Raw genomic sequence first — 23868 nt, 5'->3', positions numbered from 1 at the left:
ATTGTCTCCTCTCCTAGTGTGTATATACAGTCAGTACAACCATTGTCTTCTCTCCTCATCTGTATACAGTCAGTACAACCATTGTCTCCTCTCCTCATCTGTATACAGTCAGTACAACCATTGTCTTCTCTCCTCGTCTGTATACAGTCAGTACAACCATTGTCTCCTCTCCTCGTCTGTATACAGTCAGTACAACCGTTGTCTCCTCTCCTCGTGTGTATATACAGTCAGTACAACCATTGTCTCCTCTCCTCGTGTGTATACAGTCAGTACAACCATTGTCTCCTCTCCTCGTGTGTATATACAGTCAGTACAACCATTGTCTCCTCTCCTCGTCTGTATACAGTCAGTACAACCATTGTCTCCTCTCCTCGTCTGTATACAGTCACTACAACCATTGTCTTCTCTCCTCATCTGTATACAGTCAGTACAACCATTGTCTCCTCTCCTCATCTGTATACAGTCAGTACAACCATTGTCTCCTCTCCTCGTCTGTATACAGTCAGTACAACCATTGTCTCCTCTCCTCGTCTGTATACAGTCAGTACAACCGTTGTCTCCTCTCCTCGTGTGTATATACAGTCAGTACAACCATTGTCTCCTCTCCTCGTCTGTATACAGTCAGTACAACCATTGTCTCCTCTCCTCGTCTGTATACAGTCAGTATAATCATTGTCTCTTCTCCTCGTCTGTATACAGTCAGTACAACCATGCTCTCCTCTCCTTGTGTATATACAGTCAGTACAACCATTGTCTCCTCTCCTCGTCTGTATACAGTCAGTACAACCATTGTCTCCTCTCCTAGTGTGTATATACAGTCAGTATAATCATTGTCTCTTCTCCTCGTCTGTATACAGTCAGTACAACCATGCTCTCCTCTCCTCGTGTGTATACAGTCAGTACAATCATTGTCTCCTCTCCTCGTGTGTATACAGTCAGTACAACCATTGTCTCCTCGTCTGTATACAGTCAGTACAATCATTGTCTCCTCTCCTCATGTGTATACAGTCAGTACAACCATTGTCTTCTCTCCTTGTCTGTATATACAGTCAGTACAACCATTGACTCCTCTCCTCGTCTGTATACAGTCAGTATAATCATTGTCTCTTCTCCTCGTCTGTATACAGTCAGTACAACCATGCTCTCCTCTCCTCGTGTATATACAGTCAGTACAATCATTGTCTCCTCTCCTCGTGTATATACAATCAGTACAATCATTGTCTCCTCTCCTCGTGTATATACAATCAGTACAACCATTGTCTCCTCTCCTCATGTGTATATACAGTCAGTACAACCATTGTCTCCTCTCCTCGTGTATATACAGTCAGTACAACCATTGTCTCCTCGTCTGTATACATTCAGTACAACCATGCTCTCCTCTCCTCGTGTATATACAGTCAGTACAACTATGCTCTTTTCTCCTCGTGTGTATATACAGTCAGTACAACCATTGTCTCCTCTCCTCGTCTGTATACAGTCAGTACAACCATTGTCTCCTCTCCTCGTCTGTATATACAGTCAGTACAACCATTGTCTCCTCTCCTCGTGTATATACAGTCAGTACAACTATGCTCTTTTCTCCTCGTGTGTATATACAGTCAGTACAACCATTGTCTCCTCTCCTCATCTGTATATACAGTCAGTACAACCATTGTCTCCTCTCCTCGTCTGTATACAGTCAGTACAACCATTGTCTCCTCTCCTCGTCTGTATATACAGTCAGTACAACCATTGTCTCCTCTCCTCGTGTGTATATACAGTCAGTACAACCATTGTCTCCTCTCCTCGTCTGTATATACAGTCAGTACAACCATTGTCTCCTCTCCTCGTCTGTATACAGTCAGTACAACCATTGTCTCCTCTCCTCGTCTGTATACAGTCAGTACAACCATTGTCTCCTCGTCTGTATACATTCAGTACAACCATGCTCTCCTCTCCTCGTGTATATACAGTCAGTACAACCATTGGCTCCTCTCTTCGTCTGTATACAGTCAGTACAACCATTGTCTCCTCGTCTGTATACATTCAGTACAACCATGCTCTCCTCTCCTCGTGTATATACAGTCAGTACAACCATTGTCTCCTCTCTTCGTCTGTATACAGTCAGTACAACCATTGTCTCCTCTCCTCATGTGTATATACAGTCAGTACAACCATTGTCTCCTCTTCTCCTTACAGCCCTTCGGTTGTGCCTTATGCCATTATTCCTGTAATATTCCTGGCTCTCTGAAGAGACATTACAACAAAAAGCATCCGAATGAGGAGTGCGTCAACTCCGGGACGGGAGAAGTCTCCTCCGAAGCCCTCGTCCTACAAGGTAAGGTTCCTGAATACTTTTATATTCTTGGACAGGGTTTTCAATCCTGGATGCCTCCAGCATGCCTGAGAAAAAGGTCATCGATTGTAACTAAAATCTATGGCACGTATGAGCTGTAAACTATAATGAGGGCGCATGGGCATCCTGAGACGTGCCGGGAACTATGCGCTCAACAAATGTATCTATATATGTATGTATTTACCAGCAGAACTTCCAAATGGGAAACAGTTTTACGATTGAACTTTGTACCCATGTGACTAAAATATGGTAGAGTTAAATCCACCCCCCCCCCCCCTATTCTTACGTGAGGGTTTTTGTCTGAAGTTCCATGCAAGTCTATGGGACTCCCGGTACATCCCCTGATCACGTTACTCTTGGGCTGCAGAGACTTTTGAACATCCTGCCGACTGTCCTTCAGGTGCAGAGAATAGTCAGTTTGGAGGACGGGTGCGTCATTGTCGCTTTTACTCTCCCACATACACATATACAGTGATCCCTCAACTTACAATGGCCTCAACATACAATAGTTTCAACATACAATGGTCTTTTCTGGACCATTGTAACTTGAAACCAGACTCAACATGCAATGCTATGGAATCTGCGAAACGTGTCAATGACTGGAAGAACCGACCAATCAGAATGGATATTTCACTGGTAAAACCCATGAGTTCCTAAAGTGCATCCACTGACAGTACAGGGAGGTATTACATGTTCTGTACTCTTTACCTGTATTACTGAAGTGTATGCACTGACTGGTGTCTGGTAGCGCCCCCTACAGTACAGGGAGGTATTACATGTTCTGTACTCTTTACCTGTATTACTGAAGTGTATGCACTGACTGATGTCTGGTAGCGCCCCCTACAGTACAGGGAGGTATTACATGTTCTGTACTCTTTACCTGTATTACTGAAGTGTATGCACTGACTGGTGTCTGGTAGTGCCCCCTACAGTACAGGGAGGTATTACATGTTCTGTACTCTTTACCTGTATTACTGACGCGTATGCACTGACTGATGTCTGGTAGCGCCCCCTACAGTACAGGGAGGTATTACATGTTCTGTACTCTTTACCTGTATTACTGAAGTGTATGCACTGACTGGTGTCTGGTAGCGCCCCCTACAGTACAGGGTGGTATAACATTTTCTGTACTATTTACCTGTGCCAGGATTAGCTGCTCCTTTGGACATCAGGTGAGGGCGGCTCCATTTTCCTTTTTTTAGGACATTGAGTGTTCTATACAGGACCCTGAAGAAGCTTCTGTCCTCTACATAGACCAGTGTTTCCCAAAGAGGGTGCCTCCAGCTGTTGCAAAACTACAACTCCCAGCATGCCCGGACAGCCTACGGCTGTCCGGGCATGCTGGGAGTTGTAGTTTTGCAACAAATGGAGGCACTCTAGTTGAGAAACACTGAAATATACAGAGATTACAGCTCCCAGCAGATCTTTCTTACTTTTATATGTAAGGATTTGCTTTATTTATATTAGTTATCTACTTATTTATCTTTAATCCTCACTTTTTCCTATTTTTGGATGACATTTTGGTGGCTTCAGAACCAATTACCAGGTTTCCATAGAGTTATGGCCTCAACATACAATGGTTTCAACATACAATGGTCGTCCCAGAACCAATTAATATTGTAACTTGAGGGACTACTGTATTAGCACAGTGATTAAACTTCATGATGTATCTTTTTTCCTCACTACTCCACTGGTGGGCAGAAAAATTTAGGGCAGCAGCTTTGTTTGTGAGCGTTAAAGTTTTCGTATTACTGAGGTTTTCTATTGTTTCCTAAAATAGCTTTGGCTCAGAGCGCCATATATGTATGTGGATGGTCAGTAGAGATGAAGCCGATGATATCTCCTCGTATTCAGCTTGTGATAAGGGACAAATAAAGATCAAAGTGGCTTCTCAGGCAGATTAATAATATATCAGTCCTGGGCCGAGGATTATACCTTCATATCATCATTACTTTTTAAACCCCTTGATTTTAAATACACAGATGATGGTCCCAGGTAAGAGAGAGCAAAGTAGGAGGAGTACAAATGGGGGGTAATTTGAGAGCGCTACTGTCAGATGGCGATGGTTGAAGTCAAGAAACGGTATGAGCCCGCCCACAGGAACTCCGGCTAGGACTACACAAATTTATGATTGTGGACCTGAGGAAGGCGCCAGCGTGCGCCGAAACGCGTTGTCATGTTTTTACTTTCTTGACTTCTTTTTTCAATAAAAGTTTGTCCTGCATAAGTGCTGGCTCATACCGTTTATTGATTTCAACCATCGCCATCTGACAGTAGCGCTCTCAAAATGCCCCCCATTTTTACTCCTCCTACTTTGCATTCTTGTCCGTCCCCCTCGGGAAGACGGAATAATAAGGGGTGAGAGCAGCAGACTGTCGCCATTCCTTCCCACCACCATTGTGTACTATCGACTCAAGGTCAGTACGCCACCATAGGTGTTGGTGGCGGGTATTTTCATTTTCACTTTTCCATAAAATACCACACAGGGAGCGGCCCATTGTTTTTTCTCCTCCTTCCCACCCAGGTAAGAGAGAGGAGTTTTCTATGAGCCGTTCATTTAAATTTCCATTCGATTTTTACCTTTGATTTTAATGTATATGTTTTTTTAAACTGTTTTTATTGCAATGTAAGTGCTCAACACAATAAATACAGACGGAGAGTATCAAAAGCTGGCCGTGAGAAATACAGGTATCATCCGACACCGTGCCGGAAAAAGGATGATCATTCATCAGCATGACACGAGCAGATACATCAGCAATGAATCAACTGAAACACAGAAAACATTAAAACCAACCACCGTTTGGTGGGAACGCAAGAACTATGGAAAGGGAAACAAAGACAAACACAAAGACGAGACACTACAAACGCAAAAACACCACACAAATCCGTCCAGGTCAGGGAGGAAGGGGGAAGAGGAAGAGGTAGATGAGAAAGAGAGAGAGAAAAAAAAAAAGGGGAAAAAAAGGGGGGGGGGAAGAGAAAATAAGGGGAAAAGGAGAAAGGGAAACAAAGAAGGGGGGAAATATCAGCCTAGGTCAGACGAGAAAAGAGAAATCAAGTAGCCGGGGAAGAAGACTGTGATAGAATGAGGTCTCTTGCTGCCAAGAACCTGGATACCGTGTATTGGGCATGGGGGGAGGCACACCAGGACGCCCATATTTTATAGAACTTGGCAGGGTTCTTACGATGTTTGTAAACCAGATACTCATAGTTCACTGAGGTGTTCACGAGGGCCTTTCAACCAGCAACCGTGGGAGTCCTAGAGTCCATCCAACGCAATGCTATGGCCTTGCGTGCAAGGAAGAGAACCTCCCTGAGGAAGATGATCTCAGCTGGCGACCACAGTTCCTCATCAAAAAGACCCAAAAGGCAGTGCCTCGGGAGCATCGGCACTGGTCGTCGAGTTAAGGAAGTAAGAAACTGTATCACCTCGGACCAGAATGATGCTATATAATGGCAGGACCACATCATGTGCATAAAGTCAGAGTCAGGATGTCCACAACGGTGGCAAGATGAGTCTGGGCGCCTACCCATTTTAGCCAAGCGTATCGGGGTGAGGTACGACTGGTGGAACATGTACAGCTGAATCAGTCTGTTGTTGATAGAAGGTGAGACGCACAGATGTGAGGAGAGGGCATCATCCCACTCCTCATCAGTCATGTCAGCTACACAGCTCCTCCAGCGCGCCTCAACCGACAGCGGCTCCCCCCCATCTTAGCATTCAAAAGGGCAGTATATAGAGCCGATATAAGTCCCCGAGGCCCCTGAGTGGTGAACACCCCAATAACCGGGAAGTGAGAGAATGGAGCACTAGACCTAGGGAATTGTACTTGAAAGGCGTGTCTGAGCTGGAGTTATCGGTAAAATGATCGTCTGGGGACAGATTTAACGTCAATAAAGTACTGGAAGTCCCTAAAGGCACTACCATCATAGACATCACCAACGGAGATCACACCGTAGGACCTCCAAAAGTGCGGATCCAGTTGGTCAGAGAAGTGCGGCAACGTAGGATCATGCCACAGTTGTCTATCCAACAGGTTGTCCGTAAAGACAAATAAACGTTTAACATAGGTCCAGAGTTTCAGGGCCAGTCTATGCAAAGGAAGCCAAGGGCCCCCCAGGCCAACCCTACCCTCCAAGACGGGCCACAGGTGAGAGAGGTGTAGACTGTGGGCAAGGTGATGCTCACTATTGGGGAGGGGCTGCAAGGAGACCCAGTGTCTAAGATACCTGAGCTGGCCAGCCATGTAATATAACTGTAGATCGGGTAGTGACATACCTCCCTGAGTTCTAGGTCGTTGCAATGTGGTCAGTTTTAGCTTGGATCTATTACAGCCCCAAATAAACGGGGGAAAGAGAGAATGCAGCTGCCTAAAAAAGGAGACTGGTACTATGGCTGACGCATGCTCCACTTGGGGAGGACCACCATTTTGATGAGATTAATGCGGCCCGCAACAGAAAGGGGCAGGGCAGCCCAGGTCCGGAATTTGGCACGGACATAGGATAGAAGAGGTAGAATGTTCGTCTGGTGATCCTCCCCAAACCGCCTGTTGATAATGATTCCTAAATATTTGAACTGATCTACAACCCGTAGGCCATGTAAACAATTCCCTACCGGAGAATCTCTGATGGGCATATACACCGACTTGCTCCAATTGATCCTAAGACCCGAGTAAACCCCAAAGTTGTCAATGAGGCCAATCCCCAAAGCCAGAGTGCACGCAGGATCAGACATGAATAAGATCATGTCGTCAGCATACAGGCCTACCCTATCCTCCCTCGAGCCAATGCTTATACCAACGTATCCCGGATGCTGACGGATCCGGAGGGCCAAAGGTTCAATAGCAATAGCAAATAATAGGGGAGAGATAGGGCACCCCTGTCGCGTGCCCCTGCCCCTGCCCAGGGAAAAATAAGGAGAAAGAGCACCGTTGATGGACATACGTGCCCTCGGGGATCTATATAAAAGGGAAATCCATTTTATAAAGTTAGGTCCGAAGCCAAATCTCCGAAGAGTTTCCAGCAGAAAGGACCACTCAACGGAGTCGAAAGCCTTAGCCGTGTCTAAAGAGGCCAGCGCCCAATTCCTCCCCCCAGTAGCACCTGTTTGGGTGAGTGTCTGGACCCTCCTGATGTTATCAGATGTGGACCTCCCAGGCATAAAGCCTGATTGATCTGCATGAATAATTTCCAAAATAACTCGATTCAGCCGAAGGGAGAGTATTTTAGAGAGCAACTTATAATCTAAATTGAGGAGGGAAATGGGCCTGTGCGAAGAACATTCTAAGGGGTCCTTATCCGGCTTCAAAATGACCACTATAGTAGCATCATAAAAGGACTCGGGCAACACGTCAGAGGCAAACGCATAGTTATACATGGCCAGCAACACCGGAGCCAGCTGCTCCTTGTATTGCTGGTAAACCTCCACTGGAATGCCATCGGGGCCCGGCGACTTGCCTCTCGCCAGGGCACCCAAGGCATCCTCCAATTCTTCTATAGTCAGCTCCGACTCCTGAGAGGAGGCACTGACAGCGGACAGTCGAGGGAATGTGATGTCATCCAGGTAGTCAGACAGTTCCCGTGAGGAATAGGTGGCCTGAGAGGTGTATAAATCAGAGTAGAAGGAGACAAATCTGTCAGATATCTGGGAAGTAGTGGTCAACACAGTCCCATCCACCGAACGGACCTGTAGTACCGTCGGAGACTGGGCGTTCTGGTGTATAAGGTGGGCTAGTAATCTACTGGACTGATTTCCCATCTCAAAGGCCTTCTGTTGGGTAAAAAAAAAGCTTACGAGCCGCTTTCTCCTGCAAACAATGTAAGTACTGTCGCCCCGCATGCAGCCATACAGTTTTATTGTCATCGGTCGGGTCAGTGATGTAAGTCCTCTCCAGGTCAGCACAACGGTCCCCCAGCTCAGACTCCTCCCTCATCGCCTCCCTTTTAATATAAGATATGGCCGATTGTAAACACCCCCGTAGGAATGCTTTTGTGGTTTCCCATACTAAGATGTGGTCTTCAACCCCATTATGATCTACAAAGAACATGGATAGTTGTACAGGTATACCATCATGAGGGCCAAATAAGGACAACCAATAAGGATTTAATTTCCAGCTTCGGATATTAGAAGGGCCAGGGGTCTGTAGGGTCAGTAGGAGAGGGGAGTGATCGGAGACCCCCCTAGTAACATACGCCACAGCCTGGACCATAGGGAGTACAAGTGGGTTACCCAACACCATATCTATGCGCGAAAGGGAGTTGCCGCTAGCGGCCTGACAAGAATATACACGGGCATGAGGATGTAAATGCCGAAAGGTGTCCCTCCAACCTAGTTCCTGAACCAGGGCGCTTAGCGGAGTCGGGGAAGAGGAAGGAACAATGCCAACCCCTCTCCTATCCAAAGCTGGGTCCAACACATTATTGAAGTCACCAATGCAGAGAACTCTAGCCCCTGGAAAAGAGGCAGTGAAAACTGCAGCTTGGTGGAGAACCTCCAGGGCACCAGGAGGAGGGACATAAATACCCAAGAGGACATAGGGGGAATTGTCAATAAGTGAAAAAATGAACACATACCTGCTTTCAGAGTCAACCCGAGTGTGCCTCGCCTCCTACCTCAGGGATTTGTGTATCATAAAAGAGACTCCCCTGGAATGTGAGGTGTGGCAAGAGTGTAGCGTCCATTGCACCCAGGGCCTAGACAACCACCGAGTGTTAGGGGCAATTAAGTGCGTCTCCTGCAAACAAACCACAGTTGGTTGGTACTTACGTATAGTGGCATACACCAGAGATCGCTTACGAGGACAGCCAAGACCCCTCACATTCCACGAAAGATACCTAACATTCGCCATGTGGAGAGAGTGAAGCTGAAATGAAAGGAATGGTGAGAGAAGAGGAACAGGAGTAAAACGAGTACCCGACGTGAAAGTAGAAGAGGGGGCAGGTAGGGGGATGACAGAAGGGAGTGGAGAGCAGGGAAACCACAGAGAAGGAGTGCAGGGAAGAGGGAAAAAGGGCAGGCAGCCCGACCGGGACGTACACAAAACGAAACAGACACAAAACACTAGACAAAGACAAAACAAGAGGGTCATAAACAGATGCAACATGCATAAGGCCAATGGCCTAAGGCCCAGAGAAGATGTATAATACGGGGGGAACCGTGTTAATCAAGGTCGCAGGGAAACGAGACCTCACAATCTGCCATCAGGGACAAACAGCAGCACCATCAATTAACTAGGGTACATAAACATGGGGAAATACGGGTGGGCTATAATCCGGGCAATATGCCACACAGTGTAGCAAGTATGAGCAGTTCAGAGTAACATGCAGTCCTGAGGTATCAACCGGGCTTCAAGTCCCATCAGCAGAGCGGTAGCGGGTCATCAGAACTGCTGCAGTCACGGGTGTATGGCAACATTCACCAGTGTAGTACCAGGTCCCCTGTGGGGAAGTCCAGCATAGGGGAAAGGGATAAACGGTACAGGGAGGATGCAGGGTCCGTTGGGCACAGGGCAGCATGAGGAAGGGGTCTGCATGGGTCCGGCATGAGAGGGAGCATACAGTTACTGAGGGGCAGTCCATGGGGGGGGGGGGGGGGTAGGACAGCAAGGTCGGGTGGGGTATCCAGGTGGGGTATGCAGGTACGGAGAGTGAAAGTCCACGGGTGAAGGTGGCAGTTGGGTGCATCCCAGAGTGTATATGCACATGGGGGAGTAGGCCATGAGGGGACCGGGAGATGGGTACAGGGGCACACCAGGGGACCCAGAAGCGAAGTCACTGTAGACAGCAGTACTCACAGTTCACCGGCAGTCCGGGAGCTCCAGACAGTGCAATAAACAGCAGGGCCCAGCCGGGCCCAGATGGCGTTCAGGACCTCAGCGCCTCACATTGCGCCTCCTTGAGGCCCACTCGTCAGCCTCCTCGGGGTAATGAAGAAGATGGCCCTCTCACCGTCCACGACCCTCAGTCGGGCTGGGTACACCATAGAATAAGGTATCGCCATGTCCCTCAGCTTCCGCTTCACCGCTTGGAAGGTGGCACGCTTCTTCTGCAGGTCCTGGGAGAAGTCAGGGAATATCGACACCGGAGATCCATTGAAGGTGAGCTCTGGCAGGCGACGGAGCAGTCGTAAGGCGATGTCCCGGTCATTGCAGTTCAGCATTCTGGCTAGAAGCGGCCTCGGCGGGGCCCCTGGCGGAAGGGGGCGAGTCGGGACCCGGTGTGCCCTCTCCACCGCGAAGGTGGTAGTGAACGGGGCATCAGGCAACAGCTCACGCAGCCATTTTTCAACGAAGGAGCCGGGGTCCTGTCCCTCAGAGTGCTCCGGCAGGCCAACAATCCGGAGGTTGTTCCTCCGCAGCCGGTTCTCCAGATCGTCTGCCTTCTCTTTCCATTGTGACGCAGTGCGCTCATAGTCTGAAATCACTGCAGGTAAGGGCGCCACCGAGTCCTCGACTGAGGAGATACGAGCTTCAGCCTGTCTCACCCTGTCTCGGAGGTTGTGCAGGTCCTGCCTGATTAGGCCAATATCAATCTTCACCTCCTCCAGCATACTCGTCAGGGAAGTTTTGCACATGGTAATGGCAGCCAGAAGTTGCGCAGACACCTCACTTAGGGTCATCTCCCCGGGGCAGCGGCCAGTGTAGAGGGAGTCTCCGGGCGGGAGTCAGCGACCGGCTCAGCAGGAGCGGAGGAAGAAGGCCCGGCGCCATCTTGGTCTTGGCCGCGCGCGAAACCCTGCAACTTCGCGGCTGCCTCCACACCGCTCTTATTAGCTGGCATGATGGACCCCACCGATCCACTGCGGTTCCGAAGTCTCTGAGGCAAAGTTCTGAGGTCCAGGATGAAGACAGGATGCTAAACAACATGGTTCAGAGCGGAGCTAGTTCAGCATGCGTCCGTTCGGCTCAGCGTCTAGGCCACGCCCCTTTAATGTATATGTTTAGAGGAGTTTTCCTAGTCTTTGATGTTGATGGCCTATCCTTACATTAGACCATCAGTATCTAATCTGTCAATCTACTGATCACACAGCTCAGTCCTCTACATTGTGTACCTGGCACAGCGCCATGCATTTTGCAGTGGCTGCACCCAGTACTGCAGCTCAGTTCTGTTCAATTCAATGTAACAGAGCTGCAAGACCATGTACGGCCTTTATGGTATATATAGAACTGCTCTGGGTAAAAAACGATGAGTACCACGGCCCCTTCAGCTGATTGGTACACCCACTAACCTAATACAGATGGCCTTTCATATGGTTTTGTCACCAGTATTTAAGTCCCATAAATTCTCTTTTTAAAACGTAGCAGTCAGATCCCAAAAAAAAATATATTTTTAATATATCATTCAGTACCTAATCCTGACCATGTACATCTTATTTTTATGTGTCTAGCACCTTAATTATTTTTTTTTATTACACTTTTAACTTAGCTCACTAGTCTGAATTCCTCTCAAAGGGAGGGGCGTGGCCTCACTGTGCAGGTCTCCGCCCCCTCCCTCAGTATGCTGTCTGCTCACATCTCCCCTAGCATTAACAAAACTACAACTCCCAGCTTGTCCTCACTGACAGTAGCGGGACACAAGCTGACAGTGGGAGGATTTTTCCTCCAGCTGTGATCCCTGCGCTCACAGCTGTCAATCAAGGAAGTGTCCATGACATTGGTGATGACTCATGGACACAGCAGGACTAGTATGTGTCCAAGCAGACAGGGGGGGCAGTTGTTTGACTGGATTTTTCAGCATGAAATACTGAACATTTTCTAATGAAAACAATTGCAAATCCTATTGGTTATACATGCTTCACAACATATCAAAAGCTTTTGTATCTGACAGTGCCCATTTAAGGCTGCATTCACGTCGTGATTTTGGGATCCAGTGGAAATACTTAAACATAAATTTTTACTTTTGTATCCCCACTAAACACGTGCCACTCCCCACTCATTTCACTGATCCGGAGGGAGTCGACTATTGACTCTGATCTTCTCATTTTTAAACCGTATCTATCTTTTTGTTGTCGACCACGGTTTTCAGTCCGGCAACAAAAACTGATAGGACCCAAAAATGAGTCACAAGCTGACTATGTCCGGCTCATTGGTATGAACAGGGTGCGGCACGGGTCTGGCGGGGATACGGCAGCAGAAAGTTTTCAAATTCTCTGCGGCTGCCGTATCCCCAAATTGTCATGTGAACCCAGCCTTAAGGTAGGGTCACACGGAATGGATCGGCAGCGTAAAATATGCTGTGGATCCCTTCCGTGTGACCCTACCCTAAGGCTGGATTCACATGACAATTAACTCCACTGATGACCTGACTCTAAATTGTGCCTCCAGCCTTTGGCTGTCCGGGCATGCTGAGAGTTGTAGTTTTGCAACAGCTGGAGGCACCCTGGTTGGGAAACACTGACCTAATGCTCTACCGCTCCTGTGAGTTATCATGTTGTAGCCTCAATGTGACTATATCAGCTCTGCTACATCTTGACCTTCTCCCAATAATGCTACTTAAAGCAGTTCTCAAGAGTCGCTGACTATCTTCGTCTTCGAGTGCGTTCACATGGCCGTCTGTCCCCGTCACCCCCCTCCCCCCCACCCTCCCGTTTAGGTTCCGTTGTTGCTGCTTGTAGACGGATCCCAAATGGTTGTAAAACAATCCTATTGATGTCAATGGGATTTTTTTTACAATCCTTTCACATCCGTTTGCACCCGTCTGCGCTCATTTGCGGTTTTTTAAAGGGAGAGAAGACAGTGCATGCAGTATTTTTTCTCCCGTCAAAAATTTAAAAAAAACTGAAGAAAAAACGGATACAGTAAATTTAACATTGACGTGTATGGAAAACGGATGAGAACCGTTTACATCCGTTTTTTCCATCCGTTTTTTTAATTTATCCTTTTTTACTTCTGAGCATGCTCAGAACTAAAAAAAATTTTTTATTTTGTCTATTAACTGAACAATAACTGATATAAACGAATAACATCCGTTTGCATCCGTTTTTGTCCGTTTTTATTTTTGACGGGAGAAGAACGGGACGGGTCTAGACTGCCATGTGGACGCAGCCTTAGACCATGACAGAAAATAATTCCAGATCAGGCACCCAGGATAAATACACTACAGAGGATACAGAAGCTCCCTCCTTGTTGCCGATGGGATTGTGAACACAGTGCAGGCAGGTTGTGCGGTGAGAGTTTAGTGCTTCCTTTAGGCAATACCTACCCCACGCATCAGGGCTGCAGAGGAAGACAAAATGCTTCCAGTGTAATGTAATGTTTCAGTAAATCCTCCCACCCACTACAGCAGTGTTTCCCAACCAGGGTGCCTCCAACTGTTGCAAAACTACAGCTTCCAGCATGCCTGGACAGCCGAAGGCTTGCATTAGGAGAAACCCAGGGCCAACCGCACCAGCATATGGTCTCACAAGGGGTCTGAGGATCTCGGTACCCAATGGCAGTCAGGCTACCTTTGGCAAGCACATGGAGGGCTGTGCGGCCCCCCAAAGAAATGCCACCCCACACCATTACTGACCCACCGCCAAACCAGTCCTGCTGGAGGATGTTGCAGGCAGCAGAACGTTCTCCACGGCGTCTCCAGACTCTGTCATGTCTGTCACATGTGCTCAGTGTGGACCTGCTTTCATCTGTGAAGAGCACAGGGCGCCAGTGGAGAATTTGCCAATCTTGGTGTTCTCTGGCAAATGCCAAACGTCCTGCACGGTGTTGGGCTGTAAGTACAACCCCCACCTGTGGACATCGGGCCCTCATACCACCCTCATGGAGTCTGTTTCTGACTGTTTGAGTGAATACATGCACATTTGTGGCCTGCTGGAGGTCATTTTGCAGGGCTCTGGCAGTGCTCCTCCTGCTCCTCCTTGCACAAAGGCAGAGGTAGTGGTCCTGCTGCTGGGTTGTTGCCCTCCTACGGCCTCCTCCACGTCTCCTGATGTACTGGCCTGTCTCCTGGTAGCGCCTCCATGCTCTGGACACTACGCTGACAGACACAGCAAACCTTCTTGCCACAGCTCGCATCGATGTACCATCCTGGATGAGCGGCACTACCTCAGCCACTTGTGTGGGTTGTAGACTCCATCTCATGCTACCACTAGAGTGAAAGCACCGCCAGCATTCAAAAGTGATAAAGACATCAGCCAGGAAGCATAGGAACTGAGAAGTGGTCTGTGGTCACCACGTGCAGAACCACTCCTTTATTGGGGGTGTCTTGCTAATTGCCTATAATTTCCACCTGTTGTCTGTTCCATGTGAAATTGATTGTCAATCAGTGTTCTTCCTGAGTGGACAGTGGGATTTCACAGAAGTGTCATTGACTTGGAGTTACATTGTGTTGTTTAAGTGTTCCCTTTATTTTTTTTGAGCAGTGTAGTTATACACCTCCCAGCCAATGGCTGTCCGGGCTTTTTTGGAGTTGTAGTTATGCAACAACTGGAGGGCCACAGTTTAGAGACCATTGTCTTCAGCTAGATGTTATATTGACACATTTATTGCTGTACAGACATTGTTATCCAGGACTAAGCTTTGAACGCTTTTTATTGATTTGTCATGCGCAGCAGCACGGACAGGAATGACCCTCTGAACCAAAGGATGTCTGTGCGTGACAGGATGATTCTGTACAGTGCCGGGGTTTATTAAAAGGACAGAAAACACCTTGTATGCCAAAATAAACTGCAGAAATCCGAATTGTTTAGAGGATAAACCTAATAGCCACGGCTGTAGGTTCTGTCTGGGCTCCAGAGGATGCCAGGTAGGTGACAGCTCTGGTTATTGGTGTAGGAGCCACCTGGTAGCCGCAAACACCAGGGCCAAAAGACACTTGTTCCAATTTAGGATCCGCTCCACCAGCTGTTATGACCGGTCATTAAACGGTTATTCTGAAATAAAAGGATGTAGACGAGACCACCTGCGTCAATCCCGTGCGGCGGCACGTCTGGTGGCCGATCCTCTCGGCTACTTTTTGGTTGCTTGTGATATGCTGTCCCTGCAGGAATAGCGCCCCCCCCCCCCCTTGCCACATGCTATTTTTTTTTATTCCCATGATAATCCCTTGAGGAGAGGGTCACACGTAACGCATCCGCAGACTATGCCAGTAGATTTTAGCAGCCTGAAATATGCTGCAGATGCGCTACGTGTCACCGTACCCTAAAGGATTACTACCAGCATCAGGATAAAGTGAAAATAAAAGGGCAATCCAGTTTATGGAGAATAGCGCCAAAACTCAGATGGACTGCCTGACGTCCCATCTGGAGGACTTCAGTGGGATTGGGACCCAAAATAGAATTTGCAGGTGCGGGCAGTATTAAAGGGGTTATCCAGGAAAAAACTTTTTTTTTTTATAAATCAACCGGCTCCAGAAACTTAAACAGATTTGTAAATTACTTCTATTAAAAAAATCTTCATCCTTTCAGTACTTATGAGCTGCTGAAGTTGAGTTGTTCTTTTCTGTCTAAGTGCTCTCTGATGACGCGTGTCTTGGGAACTGTCCAGAGTAGAAGCAAATCCCCCTAGCAAACCTCTTCTACTCTGTGCAGTTCCCAATACAAGCAGAGATGTCAGCAGAGAGCACTGTTGCCAGACAGAAAAGAACAACTCAACTTCAGCAGCTGATAGTTATTGGAAGGATTAAGATTTTTTTATAGAAGTAATTTACAAGTCTGTTTAACTTTCTGGAGCCAGTTGATATAAAAAAATAAAAAGTTTATTCCTGGAATACCCCTTTAAGTCTTGAGTTAGGAGCACATGCAGTAGACGGCACGCGCTCCTTATATTCTTATGGGAGCCCTGAAGAGACCTGAGCACTGCACTCGGGCATCTTCAGTGTAATGAAGAAAACTCTGTCTCTGTAGCGGAATGTGACCCACTGCACAGGGACACACTTTTTTTTTTTCTTTCAGCCAGCTCCCTCTCACTCCCTAATCCTAACCCATACCCTAATCCTAACCCATACCCTAATCCTAACCCATACCCTAATCCTAACCCATACCCTAATCTAGTCCCTTACCCTAATCCTAACCCTTACCCTAATCCTAACCCTTACCCTAATCCTAACCCTTACCCTAATCCTAACCCTTACCCTAATCCTGTCCCTTACCCAAATCCTGTCCCTTACCCAAATCCTGTCCCTTACCCAAATCCTGTTCCTTACCATAACCCTTACCCTAATCCTTACCCTAATCCTAACCCTTACCTTAATCCTAACCCTTACCTTAATCCTAACCCTTACCTTAATCCTAATCCTTACCTTAATCCTAACCCTTACCTTAATCCTGTCCCTTACCCAAATCCTGTCCCTTACCCAAATCCTGTCCCTTACCCAAATCCTGTTCCTTACCCTAATCCGGTCCCTTACCCTAATCATAACCCTTACCCTAATCCTTACCTTAATCCTAACCCTTACCTTAATCCTAACCCTTACCTTAATCCTAACCCTTACCTTAATCCTAACCCTTACCCTAATCCTGTCCCTTACCCTAATCCTGTCCCTTACCCTAATCCTGTCCCTTACCCTAATCCTGTCCCTTACCCAAATCCTGACCACAAAACCTCACCACTAATCCTAACAATTTATCCCAACCTTTACAACCAATCCTAATCCTAACTCTTACCCCTAATCCTAACTCTAACCCCTAACAGCGATCAGCACTGAGAAGGGCTGAGGGCGCGGAGCTCAGGTCACAGTTTTTTTCACCGACATTCCCATAGAAATGAATGGACCGGCGGCGTGAGGTAACCACAACACTTGTACTAGACCTAGGTTCTTTACCCTCCCCCACACTCTGCAAGCTATGGAGTTGTTCACTTATCCTTGTTCTATGGGTCTTAGCTAGTTATCGGTCCCCCACCTCCTCACTCGCGCGGGGACTCCAATTGCTTATTGTCATTTCCCGATTGGCTTCCACGACTGCACGGCCCGAGTTTCTCCTTGCAGTTAGAGGGTCAGTTTTTCTTCGAGTGTTGCTCAGGACAGTTGTGTATTTCGGTCATGCCCTTGCGACCCTTTGTGCAATGTTATTTGCCCTTCAATTCTCATTGGGTCTAGGCTTTATCAGTTGGTTCTTTTGCACAATCCTATGCTTTTGTCTCGTTTGCCATTTTGTGCCTTTACCTTGTATTTTTCTTTGGAAAATGTAAATAAACTTTGCTTTGGAAAAAAAATAAATAAATAAATAAAATGAATGGAGTGCGTGCGGTAACCGGGTCCCATTCCAGAGATCGGGGGGGTGGGGGTCCCGACCCCCCCGATCAGCTACTTATCCCCCATCTTGTGGATAGGGCATAAGTTAATTTTGTCTGGAGTTTTCCTTTAAGGAAGTTGCAATGCTAGCTTAAACATGTTCCTTTTCTCATAAAACATTTTGACGTGTTGCAGGCCTATTACAGAGCAGAGTTCTACTAATGTGGACCCCGAAATTAAATTTGTCCTACAAAAATGTTAGAGTGAAGGCAAACAAAAATCACGAAAAGCAGAGTTACCTGGTCCTAAAGGGTCAAACAGACTTATCAAAGAGCCGATATATTAAAGGGGTATTCCAGGAAAAAACTTTTTATTATTTTTTTTTTTATATCAACTGGCTCCAGAAAGTTAAACAGATTTGTAAATGACTTCTATAAAAAAAAAAATAAAAATCTTAATCCTTTCCATAATTATCAGCTGCTGAAGTTGAGTTGTTGTTTTCTGTCTGGCAACAGTGCTCTCTGCTGACACCTCTGCTTGTCCCGGGAACTGCACAGAGTAGAAGAGGTTTGCTATGGAGGATTTTCTCCTAAACTTGGCGGTTCCCGAGACACGTGTCATCAGAGAGCACTTAGACAGAAAAGAACAACTCAACTTCATCAGCTCATAAGTACTGAAAGGATATATTTTTTTTTTTTATAGAAATAATTTACAAATCTGTTTAACTTTCTGGAGCCAGTTGAGATATATATATATATATATATATATATATATATATATATATATATATATTTAAAAAAAAGTTTTTTTTCTGGATAACCCCTTTAAATTCAACACATTTGTGTACAGATTTTGAATGAATGTGTGATAGTTAGGTCGACCAGTCAAGATCCCCGTAAAGTATCGGCACCGGTCCAGTGGGAGCTGCAGTTTGTATTGGCTTCTGTTCGGCTGTGTGTACAGCACCAAAGACCCACCCAGAGCAGAACTCATTATTCTGCCGTACAGCCCGCGCCGTTCCTCGGTGACCGAGACGTTGACATGTTTTGTAATAGGCTCGGTGACCCGTGGCACTTTTTGTTGCTACGTCTACCTGGTTGATGTTAAATTTAGTGTGAGACCTCCCAAGCCCTTTCATCTTGGGGATTTTGTAATTCGCTTCTTGTCACCTTTATTGCCGGCCGTTGTGTTGCCGGGAGATAAGAACAACTTTTTTTACTTAATGCCCAAATAAACCTCTCTCTGCATTTCAGCAGCCATAACTTATTTTAATGTTTATAAATCTTTTCATTGGTATTGTTGTGTAAGGATTTCTTTTATGAGGGAAGAATTTAAAATTTTTTTCCTCTGTATGCGGCGTACTTATAAATAATTGTAAAATAATAATTTTATTATTATAATAATCGTTAGTGGCTTGTTTTATTTTATATGCCAATCACACATTCCCAATTTACTTTGAAAAACCTTCTAAATTACTGCAGATTTTTTCTTTCTCTCTATATAAAATGACATTAAATAGAACACAGTTTTATATAGGCCACATAAAATTCCTACAACCAGGCCCAAACCCTCCTTCCCCATGAGGCTGGGATGGGAGAAAAATGTATTTTATGTATTTACTCAAAAAGTGCATGCTGGTACAGATTAGTTATGATTTTTTTTAAATCCCGTTAAAGGGGTACTCCGCCCCTAGACATCTTACCCCTAGCCAAAGGATAGTGGATAAGATGTCTGATCACGGGGGTCCAGCTGCTGGAGACCCCCGCAATCTCCCTGCTGCACCCGGCGTTTGTTTAGCGCATCGGGTGAAGCGCCGAAGGGTCGTGACATCACAGCCACGCCCCCTCAATGCAAGTCTGTGGGAGGGGGCGTGACGCCCCCTCCCATAGACTTGCATTGGGGGGGGGTATGGCCATGATGTCACAAGCCTCTGCCCCGCATCGCATCTGGGGTGCCGCAGCAGAGATTGCGGGGCCCCTGTAATCAGACATCTTATCCCCTATCCTTTGGATAGGGGATAAGATGTCTAGGGATAGAGCACCCCTTTAAGGGGGGGAGTACTCCTTTAAGGGATTTTTGTTTCACATGCATATTTTAAACCCCTACAATATATGTGTCACAGTGACTTAGACTGTTGTTAGGGCAACATTTAAATGTAATGTTTGTTGGTTAGTGGCAGGTACTGAAACATGTTTCTCTCTATTTTCTGATAGCAATTTTTCTAATTTCATTTTTAGTACCTTATTATGTGGGCAGCCATCTTTCCTGAGTTTTTATTTTTATTTTTTTTGTCATATGGTTTTCTGGAAGCCCCATGGACATACATACAATATTCCTCTCTAGACCCAATGTTTATATGGGGCAGGCTTGTGAGCATGTTCCGTGACTTTTGAATTCTACAGGGGAGGGGGAGGCTGAGCTCCCATTGTGTTCTCTATCTACGTGTGTCCCCTCTCACTGTACTTCTGTACAGATCACTTTCCAGCAGCCTCCTCCATTACATCACAGAACAGGGAGTCTCAGCTTAAAGAGGACCTGTGGTCATCCCCCCAAAAATTAGATTGCATTATAATATCTTTAAGGTGCGCTGATCTTCATGTTACAGTTTCTTGATCCGCCCTTCCATTCCTGAGATATGAGGATTTATAGTTTCTGACAGGGAATCAGTCAGATGGGCGTGAACTTCATTTTAATAATGGGAATGACTATCAGGTGATGGGCGGGATTATACAGTCAGGGGTTGGGAATTAAACACGCCCCTCAATTTAAAAGGGAGACTGTATAATCCCACCCATCACCTGAATGTTCACTCCTGTTCATAAAATTAGGTTCACGCCGATCTGGTTCCCAAAATGATCAGACAAAGCCCCCATATCTCAGGAGTGGGAGGGTGTTTGTGGGAGCAGAAGCTTCTCAGATCTCTGCCATTAGAGCTGGGGTTCTGCTGTCATTAACTGGTTCAACTTTTGCTCCCTAGGCAGCAGGGGATATTTATGCAGGGCTTAAAGGGGTACTCCGCCCCTAGACATCATCTTATCCCCTATCCTTTGGATCAGATGTCTGATCGCGGGGGACCCGCTGCTGGGGATCCCTGCGATCTCTCTGCTGCACCTGAAGTTTAGCCGCTACGCCCCCTCCCATAGACTTGCATTGAGGGGGCATGGCCGTGACATCACAAGCGGGGTGTGGTCATGATGTCTCAAGCCACCGCCCAGTGAGGTTCGCTCCATGCACCCTATGCCTGGGGTTATCAGACATCTTATCCTTACCCCCCTCCAAAGGATAGGGGATAAGATGTCTGATCGTGGGGGTCCCGCCACTGGGGCCCCCCGCAATCTCCCAACTGCACCAGGAGTTCGTTTACAGCATTGGGTTCAGCGCCGGAGGCATGTGACATCATTCCCATGCCCCACTCATGATGTCACGGCCATGTCCCCTCAATGCAAGTCTATGGGAGGGGGTGTGACTGTAGTCACGCCCCCTCCCATAGACTTTCATTGAGGGGGCATGGCTGTGATGTCATGAGCAGGGCGTGGCCGTGATGTCACGGGCCTCCAACCCGCATCGCCAGTCATTCGGTACTGGGGTGTTGCAGCCAAGATCATGGGGGTCACCAGTGGCGGGACCCCCGCGATCAGATATCTTATCCACTATTCTTTTGGAGATGTCTAGGGGGGGGGGGGGGGAGTACCCATTTAATGTAAGTTCTATAGAATAAGCCCCCATAAAGTGCATCAAAAAAACATGTAGGTCCGGTCATTGAGGGGTTAATAACCTGTTCTTTCCTGTTTGTAATCCAAATACTAAATCAATTGTCCAGGAATTAATTTTCTCCAGACTTGATGTCAATGAATCGGCGGCCGGTTGCACATTCTACGCACGATGGTCTCTCCCGTTTTGTTGCTCTATTATTAACACTTTTCTGAGGTTGAAGCCTTAATTAATATTCTCATCAATAGCCAAAGTGATTTCTGCAAGATGAGTTTGGCATTTTGGGTGAAGCAATGCAGATGTCTTATATTTATTTATTTTTGCTTTGTTCGATGGGGTTTTGGCTGAATCACTAACAGCCGAACGTTTATTTATCTGTTTGTGGATCTTGGTTACCGGGAGAGGATCAGATTGCACTTTTTGTTGTTAATTTGTATTTATTTAGCTTTATCTGTTTTCAACATCTGATTTCGCGGCTTATCTGCTTGTGGGGCTCCAGGTTCAGAGTTTCGTGGACATCCCTCCAACTTTGTCCCCTCCCCTTCTTTCTCTCTAGGGTGCATTCATACCACGTTGTTGCAACACAGTTCCCGTAACAGGTTTTTGATGAAAAACTGATTCCTCAATACCGGACTAAATTCTAAATTCAAAACGGGCGCTTTAAATCAATGACCTGCAGCGGCTTTTGCGGGGGTCCAGAGACCGCCGCCCGCTTCTCTCCCCCTGCCTGTCCTGGGGTCCTCCCTAGTCCAACCACCACCGTTGCCCCATTGCCTCCCCCATCCCTGGTTTTATAATTACCTGTACCTGGGGTCCGTGCTACTTCTGGCTCCGGCGGCATCCTGAGCTGTCACTGTGCGCACTGACGGTGACGTCACGTTGAGGAGAGGACAACACTCGTCATTGCGCTGCCCAGCAAGCAGGATGCCACAGGAGCCAGAAGTAGCGCCGATCCCGGGCCCCGTGAACAGGTAATTATAAAACCGGGGATGGGGGAGGCAATGGGGCGGCGGCCGGGGAGACGGGACGGGGCTTTATCGGCATATCGGCAAGGTAATTACCGATACCGATAATGTCCAAAATCCTGAATATCGACCTATAATATCGGCCAAACCGATAATCGGTCAATCCCTGACATCTTTAATTTTTCACTCCATTATGAATAAAGTTTCACTTGTTTGATTGAAATTACAAGAAAAAAAACTGTGTAAAGTCAAAAACCGTATTGTGAAAACTGCATGGAACCGTACACACATACGGTTTTCTGCGGTTCCCATTGACTCCCATGTTTAAAAAAAACAAAAAAACTTATATGGTTTCAATACGGTTTTTCACCTGGACCAAAAACCGTGGTAGGTTACTGTTTTGGGTACAGGAAAAAAGGGACAAAACCGTACAAGACACAAAACGGATGCAACCGGATAAATTGTTTGGCATACGGTTTTCAATGGAGAGTCGATGTATACGGTTTTCAATACGGTTCCATACGATATTCAAATTTAAAACGTATATGGGAACTGTACTGCAAAAACGTGGTGTGAACGCAGCCTTATTCTGACTTCACGGTCCAAGCAGTGAGTATTGCCTCTCAGAAGTCATATATAACCTGCTGTGTAAATATCAATAACTTGATACTCTGACCGTAGATGTATTGTCGTGTTCATTAGTCCCTTAAAGGGTTACTCCACTGCCCCAGCGTTCGGAACATTTTGTTCTGGTACAGGCTGCAGGGGTCGTGATGTCACGGCCACGGCCCTCGTTATGTCACTTCACGCCCCCTCAATGCAAGTTTATGGGAGGGGGGCTTGGCTGCCACGCCTCCTCCCCTAGACTTGCATTGGGTGGGGCGGAGTGTGACGTCACCAGGGGGCATAGCTGTGATGTCACGATACTCCAGCCCATGTATTGTGAGTCATCAGACACGGAGCGATCTTTGCTCCATGTGGCTGATGACAAGTGGGTGCAATAAGATGTCTAGGACCGGAGTACTCCTTTTAAATCCTTCAGTTTTGTAGAGAGAGGTGGTGGAGTCTCATCACTGCACCTGGTCATCTAATTACCTGACTAGACTCCAGCAGCTAAGACTCATAGGTGTGTTGGGGTCAATTCACAGTATGTGCAGTTTTGATGCATTTTCGGTGGCAAAAGTGATTTGACCTATAATCACAACTGAGGTGTTTTATGACGATTTGAAATCTTCAGGCTGTGTTGACTTTTTTTTCAAAATTTTTGTAGTGTTTTTACCCCTTCACCATGTTCTGTGATTTTTCCAAAATGGCTTAAAAAATTATGCATTTTTGCCACAATTTGTGCAGTTGCAGTAAAATATTGGCCAAATCCTGTAATTTTTTTAGTTTAATTACAGATAAAACACAGCAAAACTGTAGTGTGTAAACACAGCCTTAGGGGAGATGTATAACTACTATTAGCGATGCACCGAAATTTCAGCCCCCTTTCGGCATTTTTTTGGGCTAAGTGAATTTTTCACCGATAATTTTGGTGGGCGTGGCTCAACCCTTTCCCGACCAATGACATACATGTACGTCATAGATCGGGTGAGGACATGACACAGGCCGTGGGTCGGGTCTGCGTCATAACTGGGCGATCAGCAGCTGACATCTGCCTGTAATGATGGACATTGGCGATTGCTTCGATGT

At 46.7% G+C, this 23868-nt stretch overlaps 1 protein-coding gene across 2 annotated transcripts in view; it reads left to right on the top strand.

The window, feature by feature from the left end:
- Positions 1–23868, top strand: part of ZFAT (zinc finger and AT-hook domain containing) — a 221879-nt gene that overhangs the window by 150898 nt on the left and 47113 nt on the right. For both annotated transcript variants that reach the window (XM_056522803.1, XM_056522801.1), the window contains exon 13: positions 2179–2317. In XM_056522803.1, coding sequence (XP_056378778.1) covers positions 2179–2317 — 139 coding nt within the window. The remainder of the gene's footprint in view (positions 1–2178; positions 2318–23868) is intronic.

This window comes from Hyla sarda, chromosome 5, assembly GCF_029499605.1.
Source record: "Hyla sarda isolate aHylSar1 chromosome 5, aHylSar1.hap1, whole genome shotgun sequence".
In the NCBI taxonomy this organism is placed as follows: domain Eukaryota; kingdom Metazoa; phylum Chordata; class Amphibia; order Anura; family Hylidae; genus Hyla; species Hyla sarda.
This window is presented reverse-complemented; position numbering and strand designations above follow the sequence as displayed.